At 34.4% G+C, this 17,216-nt stretch overlaps 1 protein-coding gene across 2 annotated transcripts in view; it reads left to right on the top strand.

Annotated features, from left to right (window-relative positions):
- fmn2b (formin 2b) overlaps nucleotides 1-17,216 on the top strand; it is a 58,985-nt gene that overhangs the window by 1,228 nt on the left and 40,541 nt on the right. Inside the window, exons 2-6 of one of the 2 annotated variants that reach the window (XM_048170064.1) lie at nucleotides 3,023-4,734; nucleotides 10,689-10,852; nucleotides 15,064-15,211; nucleotides 15,529-15,546; nucleotides 15,820-15,881. In XM_048170064.1, the coding sequence (XP_048026021.1) occupies nucleotides 3,048-4,734; nucleotides 10,689-10,852; nucleotides 15,064-15,211; nucleotides 15,529-15,546; nucleotides 15,820-15,881 (2,079 nt within the window). In that variant the 5' untranslated portion in view covers nucleotides 3,023-3,047. The remainder of the gene's footprint in view (nucleotides 1-3,022; nucleotides 4,735-10,688; nucleotides 10,853-15,063; nucleotides 15,212-15,528; nucleotides 15,547-15,819; nucleotides 15,882-17,216) is intronic. The other variant, XM_048170065.1, reaches the window with a different exon arrangement.

Raw genomic sequence — 17,216 nt, 5'->3', positions numbered from 1 at the left:
TGTTTAATTTAGCGAATAATTGATTTGTTAATCATTGCAACAAAAGTTTTCTAAAGCGCTTTATACTGTGCAGATTGTTTCAAAGCAGCTTCATAAACAGGAAAATTAATGATGCAAACCTGAACAAATGAGAATACAACAGTATTGAAAACAATAGAAGACAATAGTGACTTAACACCAAAAAACTAAACTTAAAATAAGACCAATGTATTTGATGAGCAGACGTAAAACTTGTTTTGAATGTTTTATTATTATATTGAATGTTTGTTTCAAGCTTAAGTGGGGGAAAAAACTGCTTCTGCCACATGAACAATTGTGAACATTATTTTCTAATAATGAATAATTATGAATATAAGTAATGTGAAGAATTTCAGTCCTATAAAAACATTTTTCATCTTTTAAAATTAAAAAAAAAAACAAAAAAACTTTTCAGTGCACAAATTAGTTTTCAGTTCACACCATTATTATCAGTCTCATTTTATGACTGTTAGAAATTGCTGTCAGTAATAATAATAATAGATTTTTATTTATTAACTGTTTTTTTAAGCTTAAGTTGGGGGGAAAAAACTCAATCATTCTTTTCAGTTTCTGATTATATACAAAAAGTTTAAAAATGCTGTTAATCCTATAAAAACTTATTTTCTGAAATTAGATGAATGTTAAGATGAATGAGTTTTTTTTTTTTTTTTTGCTTAAGTAAAAAAAAATTTAAATTACATTTTTCCAGTCTCATTTTATAAATGATAATAATAATAATAATAGATTTATTTTTATTTATTAACTGTTTAAGCTTAAGTGGGGAAAATGTTTTTGTCAGTGTCCGTTCACATTGTTCTGCATTTTTAAACTTTTTTTTATATATATAACATGAGAGTTTAGTCTGATGTTATAAAAGTTTAAAAAATATGTTTTCAGAGACTTGAAACCAACTCTTTTTTTTTTTCAATCCTATAAAAACATTTATTTTATTTTCACTAAATGACTGAGTTGACATTAGTTTAAATGTTTGCAATAAAAAGAATAGTTTTTTTAAAACTTAAGTGGGGAAAATGTTTATTTGTCAGTGTGCGTTCACATTATTCTGCATTTTTAAACTTTAAAAATGTTTAAACAGCATTTTAGACGTTTTTTATTTTTATATAATGTATAAAAAACATGAGTTTAGTTTGATGTTATAAAAAGTTTAAAAATGTTTTCAGAGACTTGTAACTGTTTTTTTTTTTTTTTTTTTTTTTTTTTTTTTTTCAATCCTATGAAAACATTTATTTTCTTCTATTTTCACTAAATGACTGACTTGAATTTATTTTAATTGGAATGTGTTTTTTAAGCTTAAGTGAAAAAAAAATTAACAGCTCCTTTATTTTTCAGTGTAAATTAGTTTTCAGTTCACACCATTACTATCAGTCTTGTCTTATAATCTGCTGTCAAAATAAATCTATTATTATTTATTATTTTATATTATATTTTATATTATATTATTTTTTATTAACTTTTTTTAAGCTTAAGTGCATTTATTAACATTTTTAAGTGTAAACTGCATTTTTTTAAACCTTTTTATAACATGAGTAGTTTAGTCTATTATATTAAAGTTTAAAAATGCTGTTTTCAGAGACTTTTTTTTCAGAGACCTTTATTTTATCTTTTCACTAAATGACTGACTTGAATTTATTTTAATTGGAATGTGTTTTTTAAGCTTAAGTGAAGAAAAAAAAAATTAACAGCTCCTTTATTTTTCAGTGTAAATTAGTTTTCAGTTCACACCATTATTATCAGTCTTGTCTTATAATCTGCTGTCAAAATAAATCTATTATTATTATTTATTTATTAACTTTTTTAAGCTTGTGCATTTATTAAAATTTTTAAGTGTAAACAGCATTTTTTTAATAACATGAGTTTAGTCTATTATATTAAAGTTTAAAAATGCTGTTTTCAGAGACAAAATTATCTTTTCACTAAATGACTGAGTTGACATTAGTTTAAATGTTTGCAATAAAAAAGTTTTTTTTTAAGCTTAAGTGAAAAAAAAAAATTCAACAGCTGCTTTCTTTTTCAATGTAAATTTTCAGTTCACACCATTATTATCAGTCTTGTCTTATAAACTGCTGTCAATAATAATAATAATAATAATAGATTTATTTTTATTAACTTTTTTAAGCTTAAGTGGGAAATAAAGGTTTATTTTTCAGTGTCAGTTCACATCCTTAAACTTTAAAAATGTTTAAATGGCATTTTTAAACTTTTTTTATAACATGAGTTTAGTCTATTATATTAAAACGTTTAAAAATGCTGTTTTCAGAGACTTGAAACCAACTCTTTTTTTTTTTTTTTTTTTCAATCCTATACATTTTTTTTATTTTCACTAAATGACTGAGTTGACATTAGTTTAAATGTTTGCAATAAAAAGTTTTTTTTTAAGCTTAAGTGAAAAAAAAATTCAACAGCTGCTTTCTTTTTCAATGTAAATTTTCAGTTCACACCATTATTATCAGTCTTGTCTTATAAACTGCTGTCAATAATAATAATAGATTTATTTTTATTAACTTTAAGCTTAAATGGGAAATAAAGGTTTATTTTTCAGTGTCAGTTCACATCCTTAAACTTTAAAAATGTTTAAACGGCATTTTTAAACTTGATGAATTTAGTCTACTATATTAAAAAGTTTAAAAATGCTGTTTTTTATATAATATAAAATCTTTTTTTCAATCCTATAAATTTTATTTTCACTAAATGACTGAGTTGACATTAAAATATTTGCAATAAAAATAATTTTTTTAAGCTTAATTGAGTAAAAAACAGCTACTTGATTTTTCAGTGTGTAAATTAGTTTAATTTCCCACCGTTATTTTCAGTCTCATTTTATAAATGTTTGAAACCGCTGTCAATCAGAACAATAATTTTCACTAAATGACTGAGCTGAGATGAGTTTAAATGTTTGCAGCATAGAGTTAAAATGATTTTCTGACAATTCATATTTCCGAGTGTAAAGTGAATCGCATTGATGCTCGTCTCGTCTTCCCTGCAGCTGGAGTGTGTGTGAGAGAGAGACGATGCAGCCGCTGCAGATGCTGGAGGTTCCCGGGTTCAGGCAGAAGCTGCTGGAGGCCTTGAGTCTGGGCAGACGGCAGCAGTACAGCTTCCCCCGCATGCAGAGGGAGGAGCCGCTCGCAGACGCGCATGTCCCCCGGGGCCGCAGCCCCTCCCTGCCCGGCTCCTTCTACAGAGCCGAGGATGAGAGCGAGAGCGAGCTGCTGTATCTCTCTTTCGTCACAGCCTCCTCCTCCTCCATCCCTCCGCTCTCCTCATCATCATCCGAGAGCGAAAGCACGTCGTCGAGGCGCTCGCGCAGACGCAAACGCAGCAGTCATGGCGTGAGAGAGCCACTCGTCATGGGAAACCAGGACGGAAAGCTGAAGCGCTCCGGTGGAGGGGAAGCAGGAGGCGCGGTGGATGAGAATGGAGCTCACGAGGGTGTAAAGAAAGGGAAGAAATCCCACGGAAAGGGGGAGGGAGGGAAGAAGAAAAACAAATCAGACAGATCCTCCGTTTTCCCTCACATACGGAAGCGTAAGAACCTGAAAGCGAAAGGGTTGCTGAGCGCCTCCAAAGAAGATGCGCTGGATGAACTCGATAGCGTTCCATCTCTCTGCAATAAGACGCCGGATCTCTCCGGAGATGAGCTCGGACAGTCTGACATGGAGACCGAGAGGCCTCGTCTGGTGGCCGACAGCAGGCAGACCACGCTGGATGCCACCGACGGCCCCGAGGAAGAGGAGAAGATCCGCAGCTCCGGATCCGACACGGATATGTATAGTTTCCACTCTGCCGCCGAGCAGGAAGATTTGCTGGCTGACATCCAGCAGGCCATCCGGATGAAGCAGGGAGTGATGCTCACCACCGCCGTCGACCTGCCGTGGGAGAAGGATTGTAAACAAACCAACGGTGGGGACACTAAAAACACTCCGACCCCCGACTCGGAGCAATTTACAGTGCTGGAAGCCTTTCCCAAACAAGAGCATGTTAGTGCGGAGCACCTCCCTGAGGAGGAGGAGGAGGAGGCGGCTGTGAATGGAGACTCGGATGCGGGCCTTTGTACCATCACAAAAGAGCCTGAGGCCCCCCTTCCTCCTCCAGCGGTTGTCAAGACAACCAGTGAGTGCAGCTTCCCGGATCTCACTGCTTCCTTTGAAAGTGCAGTGGAGGCCGTGGAAGAGGACGATTCGGCTCCGGACGCTCCCAGCACGGATACGCTCTCGGCGGGGTCGGTGGAATGTCTGAGCGCCGTGGAAGTGAGCGAACGGCGCAAGAGCAGCGTGACGTTCGTGCACCAGGAAAGCCCGCTGGCCACGCGGCTGCTGAAGTCCTCGGTCAAGCCGTATCCGCCAATCAGCACGTCCTACATCAAAACCACCACGCGACAGCTGAGCTCGCCCTCCTGCTCGCCCGCGGCGTCCCCGTCTCACAGCCCGCTGTTCACGCGGCGAGGGCCCGAGGCCAGGGCCGAGAGGAGACGGGTCAAGCGGCAGCGCTCCTACAGCATCACCGACCCCATCAGCCGCTCCGCCGACTGGACCGAGGAGCTTCGGAGTCTTCCTCCGAAAACGGCCAGGTCAGATGACTATCTGGAGTACGGAGGCTCGGAGGGAACGCTCAGGAAGGGCGGCCCGGCGCTCGCTGCCACACGGAGGGCGTCTGCATCTCAGGTGTCGACATGCAGCTTTCAGGAAGTTTTCACAGGTGAGGCAGCGACACGTTTGTCAACTAACAATGAGCGATGCATTAACTAATGTTAACGAATGCAACTTTTGATTGTAAATGTTGAGATTAATGTATGATTTATAAGTATTCATTTTAAAGTTATTTGGAACCTTGTACTTTTTAAAAAAAATATTTCTCAGACTGTAGGAGCTTAAATGAAGACTAAAAGATTATTTGAACGGAGAAATAAGTTATTGTTGCATACTGAATATTCTGTTGCATCTAATTCTTCCCATTTCTTGCATCTATTCTAGAAAATATTAGGAACATTAACCCTATAAAGCTTACCGTATATGCAATACACTAATTATTAATGTCTCTGAAGTGTCACTCTTAAAAAATGCAAACTTTTTCTTCAGTTCATTTTTTATATTTTATCTATAGGTTCAATAAACTTTTATTTGTCAAGCTTTAAAGGGTTAGTTCACCCAAAAATGAAAATAATATCATTTATTACTCACCCTCATCCCGTTCCACAGCTGTAAGACTTTCATTAATCTTAAAAGAACACAAATTAAGATATTTTTGATGAAATCCGATGGCTCAGTGAGGCCTGAGCATTGACATTTCCTCTCTCAAGATCCATTAATGTACTAAAAACATATTTAAATCAGGTCATGTGAGTACAGTGGTTCAATATTAATATTATAAAGAGACGAGAATATTTTTGGTGCGCCAAAAAAAACAAAATAACGACTTATATAGTGATGGCTGATTTCGACACACAAGATTCATAACGCTCCGAAGCTTCCTGAAGCAGTGTTTTGAAATCAGCCATCACTATATAAGTCGTTATTTTGTTTTTTTTGGCGCACCAAAAATATTCTCGTCTCTTTATAATATTAATATTGAACCACTGTACTCACATGACCTGATTTAAATATGTTTTTAGTACATTAATGGATCTTGAGAGAGGAAATGTCAATGCTCAGGCCTCACTGAGCCATCGGATTTCATCAAAAATATCTTAATTTGTGTTCTGAAGATGAACGAAGATCTTATGGGTTTGGAACGACGCAAGTGACACTGTAGGTCACATTTATACTACACACATTCATACTATATAGAACCATTTTTTAATGGTTGTGAAGTTCAAATTCAAATGTAGCACCTATTCAGAGTCTCTGTCCTGTAGAGAGGCATTATGGAACGGCATTGAGAAGCTGGAGATGATGTCATGTGTCTAAGCAGTGAAAATTGTCACACACTGACACCAAGAACAGCACAGAGCAAAATAAGCATGTGAGAGACGGATGGATCTGGCCCGTCTGTAGTTTCCACAGTCGGTGACAGAGAGAGTTCGAGAATGAAGCAGCGAGTGAAAGAGAAGCAGTTGTTTTGGCCGTCGAGTGAATATATTCTCTCTTTCAGTCAGTGTTGTGTTGGCAGAGCTCTTTGTCTTTAGTGACTGATAAACAACTCTGATCTGAATGAATCGCTCTCACAGACTCTCTCTCCCGCATCTGAACTTTTACTCCCAGATCCTGTATTTCTGTCTTGTTTTCCAGCACAAATATCTAAACACTCTTAAATCAAGATGCATTTACTGGAGAAGTGAGATGGCTTCAGATATTAAGTCTTGTTTTTCTGAAATAATGAAGTGCAAATTCAGAATAGATGTCATGCACATGTAAACAAACATGTGAATCAGATTGCAGAGTTCAGGGTTCATATAAACAGAACATTCAGAAACAAACGGGAAAATATCAGAATCAATGATGCAAACTTTAGCAACTTTGAGACAAATTTAAATTCTGCTCCTACAGAAGACAATAGAGTCATTTCAGTTCACTACAATACAGTGATGTCATTATTTAACATCCTCTCAGAGCAGGATATCTTCTCCAGCTCTTCCCGTTTGATCCACACACACACTAGAGCAGATGGCATCGTGCTGATCAGACCCTGAGGACTCTCGTCCATTAGTGACATCACTCGCTCGCTCTCAGCCAATCAGATCAAGAGCTGATAGCTGTAGTTCAAAGCCCATGTTAGACAGTATTGACTGCTAAGATCTGGATTGATGGGAAACGGCGGCCGAATAAACGCTAGAGACAGTCATGTGACTCTGCGATTATCATTCTACACTCTTAAAAATAACGTTTCCAAAAGGGGGTTTTCGCAGCGATGCTGTTTTTTGGTTCTCCAAAGAACCTTTCAGTGATCAGTTCTTAAAATAACCATTTTTTTCTTACATTTTAATAATCTGAAGAAATTTTAATGGTTACATGGATGTTCATTTAAAAATTAAAAAGAACCAGTTTGAAAGATTCAATACACAGCTGCTCTTCCTCAGTATTTTTGTGTTTTCCAGTACTTAACATGCTCAAACTCTTGAAAATTGGCACACACGTCAGAATCCTCGGCCATTAGGTCCGCGCCAAAGCTGGTACACGGGCGTGGCAGTAGGGCTCTACAGCGCCCCCTTGAACGCAAACTGATATCTTGGCTACATACTAGCATATATATGTATGAAACTCTGTACACATATAGATCTCATCGAGCCGAACAACTTCTGAACTGCAATTCATAAGCTCCGTCCAACAGGAAGTCTGTTATTTAGGGTTGTTTAAAGATAAAAACATGTTCTGGAATTTGAATTTAGAGTTTAACGCATTCATTGCTGTGTGCTTTTGCCTGCATTAAAGGATAAGAAATATTCTCTTTTTCTATATATTTGAATAACAAAATAAAGGCATAGAATCAGTTCATGTGTAACACATTGATAACATAGTTTTATATAATGAGATTAACCCCTTAGCATTTTTAACCTTTTAAAATTTGCCTAAAATGCCTAAAAAAGCATACCCAAAGTAAATTGCATGCTGTTTTTGAACCATTTGGAGTATATGGAGTTATTGGAGTTAATAAAAATACCATAAAGCATCATTGTTTGTTTTGCTGTAGATTCAGCAGAAGCTCAGATCTTTTAGGTCCAGTGTTTGGATTGTTTTGGTTCTGAATAAGAACCGGTTTTAGACGTGTTCTTGCTGCTCTTTTGTGTTCTCGCATGGTTGATTGGGTTAAACGCACCGTGTCAAATCTCTCTAAACGCTTGTCAGTCGTGAGTCTGTGTCTGATTTCTGTTGCTCCAGTCTAATGTTACTGTATTTTCTTGTGCTGAACTCCAATATCTTATATTGAAATGCTAGAGACGTGTGTTGATTGATGTCTTTAATAGGCAGAACTACATCTCCCATGATGCACCTTACTGTATCTTGGCTCTCTGACACTGTTTAAATGCAGGCTCATCTTTGATCTTATTGACATGCTAATGAAGTTAATGATCTGTTGATAATCAGGCCTGTAAACTTGAAGTGTCGGTGTGTGAGTCTCTATGCGCACGGCACAGACTCTGGAAGCTTGTTTCTGCCAAGGAATAAAAAATAAAAAAAAGTAATTGACACAATTCTGACTTTATGTGCATTTTGGGATATCGCATTTAAAAAAACGCTGGATTGCAATGCCAAAAATTCTAAAAATGTGGTTGTTAAATTTGTAATTTTGGATGGAAAATTTTTTTGTCTTACGATTCTGACTTTATATCTTGCAATTTTGACTTTTTTTCTAAGAATTCTGAAATATAATAGATATAGATGTATAGATTTTTTTTTTCTAACAATTGTAAAATATATTAAATGTAGATGTATAAATTTTCCTCGCAATTCTGATTTTAGCCATGTTTCCATCCACCTTTTTTTTTAATACTTTAATAAACGCTGGATGGAAACGCCATAAATTCTGCAAATGTGTTAGTTAAATTCGCAACTTTGGATGGAAAAACAGCTTTTGTCTTGCAATTCTGACTTTATTGCAATTCCAAGTTTATTTCTCGCAATTCTGAAGTTACTCTGCTGTGTTTCCATCCACCTATTTTAACGTGCATTTTGGGATATTGCATTAAAAAAACAACAGATGGATACACCATCAATTCTAAAAATGTGTTAAATTCGCAAGTTTGGATGGAAACGGCTTTTGTCTTGCAATTCTGACTTTATTTCAGTTGTTTATATTTTGCCATTTTGACCTTTTTTTTTCCCCCTAAGAATTCGGAAATATATTAGTGTTTTTGTCCTCACAATTGTAAAATATATTAAATGTAGATGTATCGATTTTCCTTGCAATTCTGAACTCAGCCGTGTTTCCATCCAGCTATTTTTGTGAATTTTGGGATATCGCATTAAAAAATGCTGGATGGAAACGCCATAAATTCTTAGTGTAAATATTAAATTCGCAACTTTGGATGGAAAAAAATTTTTGTCTTGCAATTCTGACTTTATTACAATTCCAAGTTTATTTCTTGCAATTCTGACTTTATTTCAACTGACTTTATATCTCACAGTTTTTTTCTAAGCATTCTGAAATATATTAGATATAGATATAGGCCTAATAGATTTTTTTTTTCTCTCAGAATCGTAAAATATATTAAATGTAGATATATCAATTTTCCCTGCAATTCTGACTTTATTTCCAGCAAATGCAAGTTTAAATCTCGCAATTCTGATTTTAGCCATGTTTACATTTACCTTTTTTCATGTGCATTTTGAGATATCGCATTAATAATCGCTGGATGGAAACGCCACAAATTCTGAAAATGTGTTAGTTAAATTCGCAACTTTGGATGGAAACAGCTTTTGTCTTGCAATTCTGACTTTATTGCAATTCCAAATTTATTTCTCGCAATTCTGACTTTAGCCATGTTTCCATCCACCTATTTTAATGTCCATTTTAGGATACAGCATTTAAAAAAAACACCGGATGGATACACCCTCAATTCTAAAAATGTGTTAAATTTCCAAGTTTGGATGGAAACGGCTTTTGTCTTGCAATTCTGACTTTATTTCAGTTGTTTATATTTTGCAATTTTTACTGTTTTTTTCCTAAGAATTCGGAAATATATTAGTGTTTTTTTTCCTCACAATTGTAAAATATATTAAATGTAGATGTATTGATTTTTCCTTGCAATTCTGAACTCAGCCATGTTTCCATCCACCTATTTTTGTGCATTTTGGGATATCACATTTAAAAAAACGCTGGATGGAAATGCCATAAATCCTTAGTGTTAATATTAAATTTGCAAGTTTGTATGGAAAATGTTTTGTCTTGCAATTCTGACTTTATTTCATCTGACTTTATATCTCAGTTTTTTCTAAGAATTCTATTAGATATAGATATAGGCCTATAGATTTTTTTTCTCAGAATTGTAAAATATATTAAATGTGTAAGAATTTGCAAGTGCAAATGCAAGTTTAAATCTCACGATTCTGACTTTTTTCTCAGAATTGATTTTTTTTCTTTTTTCTTTTTTTCTTCAATTTTGAGTTTTTGTAACTTTTTATAATTTTTTTTCCCCCTTCACAATTGAGTTTAGATATAAATTGCAAGGAAAAGTCAGAATTGCATAAACATTTCTCTTATTCTGTGGAGGAAACAAGCTTCCATGTCTATATGACTAAAGAAACTGCTTTCAGACCAGCACCGCTGCATCACGTCTAAATGAAAGTGAGCTGGAAGGATTAGACCGGATCTTATGCAAATATGGAATTGTGCTGTGCTTTGATGCAGGAGCTCGCAGTGATCATGTGACTCCATTGATATTTTCGGTTTAGGGAGACTGAGAGCTGAAGCTCTGCAGCAGTGACTCATTCACAAGAAACCAAGCTGAAATCTGTGTGCGCTGCAGAAATTACTGTCACACATGCTCTTTATTTCTCATCAACTAAAGCTAAAATTGATGTTCGTTTCAAAGCCAAATATGTTGTTTGTTTTGAAATGCAGCCATTAGTTTCACATTACCCGGTCTACTTTTTTTCTTTTAAATGCATAAAAGGAATATGATGAAAGCTAGTTTTTACCACAGAATAAAAAAAGCATATTTTTATTTGCAAAGAGCAAAATGACTCATTTGTCAGTGGTGATTTCTGTGTCTGCAGGCCGGACGTTGCTGGAGAAGTTTTTCCAGCAGCAGGATTCCAGCGAGCCGGAGGAGGCAGAGAAGATTTGCTCCAGGATCCTGGCCATGGGTCTCCTGCTTCCCTTCAGCGACTGTTTCAGAGAGGCGTGCGGCAGCAGCGGACAGATCGCACCCAAATTTGACGTGAGTCCAGTTAGACTTCACATTCACTGCCCCTAAAATCTCCTAATTGTGTTTTACGTTCATCCAAGGTCAAAAACACTTCAATTTTCTCATAATATCCATTGCAGCATCAGCTCTTTTCTCTCAGTGTCTGAAACGGTTCAATCAAGGTCTCTCTAAACCCCGCCTCTCCCAGAGCCTGCTCTGCTCTGATTGGCTAAGTCTGCATTAAGTTTAAATCTTTGGATTAGAGGTTTAGATCAAACTAGGGCCCTATAATTGCAGATGCAGAAAATGCAGACAGAATCGCGGAATCCAGTCATAAAAATGGAATTTTTGGAATTCCGCGGAATGTCACGGAATTTGTCATTTTTGATGAATGAATTAAAAGCAGGTCAGTACACTTAAATCAAATTGCGATATAGACTAGTGTCCATGAATATTAAACCACAAAAAGACTATTTAAATATGAATCCTGCATGTTTGTGTGCATCTGAAATGAATGATGCAGAAGCGCGGTTTCATTTATCACACACGCTCGCGCAGGCGCATGCTGAAGCACATGTGACGCTCGCGGTGTTTTCGTCCTCTGTCGCCTCACTATATGAACGCACAAAATTCATCTCCAGAGCTGCTCTGAAAGTCACTTCATCAGCATTTAACCGCTTCGTTTGAGAAAATTACCGTCGTAAACACAGAGAAACTTAAAGCTCTCGGCAACCCGTCAAAATAAAAGTTTGGTTTAACTTGACAAACATATTACAGTAGAATTTAGATAAATTAATTTAATAATAAATTATTAAAATATATTTTTAAACAATCTCAGTTTTTATTCCATGTTTTAATTTTAACAGTAAAGCTCTGTTGTGCAGCACATTGTTTGACAAAAGTTTAATTTAATGATTAAAAGATAAATTAAATGGTATGCGTTCATTTGATTGCCGGAAAAATTAAAATACACAACGGAATTTCTGAAAAAACAAAACATTTCATAAAAATATATTTTTTTAATTAATAAATATTGTCTTTAAGAATTCAATTAATTAGACATGCTTTTTGATTATTAAAATTTAAACTATTAAAAAGGAAACCAGAAAACAGAATTTGGTAAAAATAAAATTTGAGGGGAAAGAATAAAACGTTTATCATAGGGCCCTAAAAAATTTTATTTGAACTTTTAATAAATTGTTGGTAAATTGGACAAGATTCATTATTTCAATTAATTAGACATGTTTTTTGATAACTAAAATTTAATTTAACCATTAAAATGGAGTCAAAAAAAAAAAGAAAACTGAAAAAAAGAAAAAAAAAAAATCCAGAAAAAATAAAACTGAAAAAACGGAATTTGGGGAAAAAATAAAACGGATTTCATAGGGCCCTAAGATCAAACCCAGACCAGGAATATTACCACACTGTGATGAATGGCCACATGTGCAGTTTTGTTGTCCTCTCTTACTGGCTTTGGTTGGCATCATGTGATCTGCTTCTCTGTGATTGGCTCTTACCAGGAATGGCTCTGCATCATCTTTTGGTTTCCAAGAAGGTGAAAAAGTGAGCGCCATCTGCTGGCGATCAGGAGTCTGACACTGGCTGCTGTGATGGCAGATGTTGCTCTAAACCATGTGACTTTCTTTAGTGGATTTTTCTCACAATTATGCAGTTTGATCTGAATTTGATTTGGGTTATGCTGGAGCGGTGTGTTTATTTTAGGGTGTGATGCAGTTGTTTGTGAGAGAGAGTGAGTGTGTGTGTGTGTGTGTGTGTGTGTGTGTGTGTGTGTGTGTGTGATTGCGTCCAGAGAGACCAAAGTGTGTGTTCAGCACATTTATTACTTATTTACAGCTTCTGCTCTCTGATTGGCTCATCTACAGTGTGGCGTCACTCTGTTATTCTCCAGCACGCAAACCCTCCACTGCATCACTCTCTCTCTCTCTCTGTGTCTGGAGCGAGCGAGAGGCTGTTGTGTCATAAAGCAACCTGATCTCACTGCAGGATCGTCAGCGGTGCAGCTCAAGCATGATGTTTGTTGACGCGGGGCCGAGCCGCGATGGGAGCGGATGTCCCGGACGCTGCTGCGGATTTGGACCATCAGCAGACGGAGCAGGAGAGCTCGTGTTTGTTTCAGCTGAGTCATGCGTCTGAGGTTTAATATGGAAACCGAAAGCACCTGCGACTGAGAAGTGCATGCGTGTTGTTCACTGCACGTGTGCTTGTTGCCATGGCGACGAGCAGCGGCGCAGGTTGAGGATGGAGGCAGGTTCGTCCTCACCCGTCCTCTGCTCCGACGGGTCTGTTCTGGAGGTTATCAGGGGTCATGGAGAGGACGGAGAAACACAACTGGACACGGTCCGGCTCAGACTCCCACAGTCTGTCTGTCGCAGCAGCAGCAGCGTGTTTGAACTCGTCCAGGTCCGGTTAATTATCAGTTTATAGAGACAGAAACTGGATCGTCAGCATCTGAGAGTTTGAGACTGATGTTGGTTTGTCGGTTTTCTGAACTTCTGTGTGCAGTTTGCTTCATGTGGACTACAGTGCAGTGTTATTTTAGTAATTATTATTTTTTTTTTATAAATTAATTTATAAAAAATGTAATTTATTTTTTAATTTAACATTCTGAACAAGTTTTTAATTTTATAATCCTTGTTTTGGTAATTTTGTTGTGTGTTTGTCGGTTTTATTCTTTATGTATTTAATTTAGAATTAAAAATTTGTGTTTATTTCAGTTTTAGTTTAGTAATTTAAGTACTTCAATTTAAGCAAAGAAAATATTTGAAATGTTGCCTTGGCAACTGACTGATATTTGTTCAGAAAATCTAAAAATATTAAAAACGTATTAACTATTCAAACTAAAAATATTAAATGTTTAACGGAAATAAAATAAACAGTCACTTAAAAATATAGAATTTTCAGTAAACATTTATTTAAATTAACAAATGTATTTATTTATTTTTTTTTTTACGTTTTAGATAATATAAATGTTATTTGGTTTTGTTGGTTATTTACTTTTTTCTTTTTTTTTTTTTTTTAAATCGAGGTCATTTAGATTTATTTTTGTTCAACTTTAACCAAAAATTATATATATTAAAAAATAAATCAATAAAAAGAACAAAATTTAAATATTGCTAATAAGGCTAGACTGCTTATATTTTAACTGAACTAAACTGAAAACATTAACTGAAAAAATAAATTATTAATAAATATAATAAATAAATATAAAATCTGATTCTAAACATTAACAGAACTTATTTTTTAAATAAATGTTTTTTTATATATATATATATATATATATATATATATATATATATATATATATATATATATATATATATATATATATATATATATATATATATATATATATATATATATATATATATAATCTGATTTTTTTTATATATAAAAATATTACTAAAACTGAATGAACTATAGTGTCCTGAACCCACTAGTAAAAATATATCAAAAATATAAAAGTCTCAATAATTTGGTTTGACTGTCTAATTTTTATATATATAAATATAAATATATATATTTCAGTTAATGTTTTAGTTTAACACTTCTCCAGTGCAGTTCACAGTTAAAATAAAATCAGTCTAGCCCTATTTGCAATATTGATCATGTAATTGGAATTAGAAAATGTTGACTTTACTTTTCATTTTGCGTTCATATTTTTTTGTTCCTTTTGAAGTACGATAAACCTGGCCAGAAAATAGTGATTCAGAAGGTTTATGAAGTGACAGGTTTTCACAAAACTGCATTTCCCATGATTCTCAGTCAGCACAAGAGTGAGCAGCAGTTCCACACCTGATCATGTTGCTCATTCTGGCCTGTCGGCGACGATGTTTATTCATGCGTGTTTCCAAAGATCTGAGCATCAGTCAGTGAGAACTGACAGATTTCTTCACTTCACGAGTGTCGAGCTCCTCTGATCTCACTCCGCTGAACAGCCGCATCATTATTCATAGTCACAACCCGTTCCTCGTGAACTCTTGAGTGTTAACATGCAGGGAAATGTCCTCCTGTTCTCCATGCATGAGTTTGTAGCTTGACTAGTAAAGGGTTAGTTCACCCAAAAATGAAATTTCTGTCATTAATTACTCTCACCCTCATGTCGTTCCACACCCGTCATTCATCTTCAGAACACAAATTAAGATATTTTTGATGAAATCCGAGAGTTTTGACGCTTCAAAAAGTTCATATAATCATATATTAATATAATCTCTCTCTCTCTCCAGCAAGATCAGCTGTACACATGGGCGGCAGTGAGCCAGCCTCCTCCGTCGCTGGAGCGCTTGGAGGGACGTTTACCTGGACACCTGAAGAGCCTGTGGCCCCTGACCAGACCGGGAGAGGAGCGGCCCGAGCCCAAATACACAGAGGAAGGTATGAACACACAGAGTCTATAATCTATTGTGTGCAACCCTGCATGGGTTTATCCCTAATAAAATCATGCCATGAAGTGTGACACACAGGAAGTGACATCATTGGAGCTATTTATTCAACATGACGGGAAGACGAGTTGTTAATCTCAATTTTATGTGAAACTCATTGAAAAAACGTATTTAAATGTGTAATTTTAAATTATTAAATAAATGCATGTTGAGCCGAATGTCCGTCTTTTAGATTCAGAAACAGGATTTGAGGTCATTTCACACTGTTCCAGCTAAACTAGATTATTTTTCTCACTTCTGCGCTTGCAGCGGTCGAGGAGCCGGAGGGTGAGTAACTCCGTCACAACTGTACCACTTCTGTGTGTCATTTAACACCGTCCCATCTTACTCCTCGTCACTGGCTGGATTTTACTTCATAGAAATTAAGTCATTTTAGGTCATTTTTCCTCACTTGCTGCTGTTTGTTTACAAATGTTGCCTAGCAACAAGCTTAAATCACAGGACAGATTCATCATTCATCATCAGCATCTGTCCTCATCACCAAAACCATCATATTTACAGTACTGTAGATATTGAGTTTCTTATGTTTGTGTGTTTCAGAACATCAGGCTGTCGTCTCAGACCTGAAGAAACAACAGGAAGAAGAAATCCGGCAAATTCAGGTGCGTCTTTTATTCGTATTTGTTAATATATAAGTTGAAGCATCATGACCAATGCAGAAAGTGTCTTTTCAACACGTGTGTCGATCTGGTTTATTGATCGGATGCGTGAGAAGCTCGTCTCATGATTCATTCATGCCGTGTTCTGCTGATGCTGATCAGTTATTTGTCTGATTGTGTTGTTTATTTCGAATGCTTCGCTGCTGGACGGATGTTTAATAGCTCCCAGAGTTTGTTTGATTTCAGAAATAGAAAATAAACATCTGTCATGAGCTCAACAGGAGGAGTGCGCTTCAGTGTGGACGACCAGCAGAGGGCGGCATCACTGCACACTTCAGTCCATGAGACGTTCACCAGAAGATTATAGACAGCTAGTTGAAACTGTAATAAATAAATAAATATATAAAATAACATTAAACGTATAAACGTTTAGCATATGCTTTTATCCAAAGCCACTTACAAATGACAGCAATAGCTGTTAAACCAACAAACCAACAATAAGCGAGTGCAGTGACAAGTCAATTATGAATTATATTAATATAAATAATATATATAGTAACAGTTTAATTAAAAAAAATATAAATTATAAATATAAATAAAACATATATAATATATATATATATTTAATTAATTTATAATATTATAATAAATTATATAGATATATATAGATATAGATTGAATTGTTACTATATATACATGTATATAGATTAGTATAATATAAATAATGAATATAAATTAAAATTATAAATATAAATAAAAATATATATATATATATATATTATATTATATATATTTTTTAATTCATTTATAATATTATAATAAATTACATAGATTGTTACTATATATACATGTATATAGATTAGTATAATATAAATAATGAATATAAATTAAATTGTTACTATAAATATATATATAGTAACAATTTAATTTATATGCATTAATTATATTAATATATATAAATAATATAAATTGAATTACTATGTTTATAGATTAGTATATTAATATAAATTTATAATATAAATTGTTTGCTATGTATAAATGTATATAATTATATTAATATAAAAAATTAATATTAATCAAATTGTTACTATATATATATATATATATATATATATATATATATATATATATCTCATTGTTACTAATAATATTTATATTAATATAATTAATTTATATATTATATATATAATTGTTACTGTATATATACGTTATATATTACACAATTTATATTAATATATTTTTTAAAAATTATAATTAATATTAATAAATGTTATTAAATTGTTACTAATACAATAATTATTTATATTTATATATAGTAATTTTATATAAAACAATTAT

Source organism: Megalobrama amblycephala, linkage group LG20, assembly GCF_018812025.1.
Source record: "Megalobrama amblycephala isolate DHTTF-2021 linkage group LG20, ASM1881202v1, whole genome shotgun sequence".
In the NCBI taxonomy this organism is placed as follows: domain Eukaryota; kingdom Metazoa; phylum Chordata; class Actinopteri; order Cypriniformes; family Xenocyprididae; genus Megalobrama; species Megalobrama amblycephala.
The sequence above is the reverse complement of the archived record's forward strand: the minus strand, read 5'-3'. Positions and strand labels throughout refer to the sequence as shown.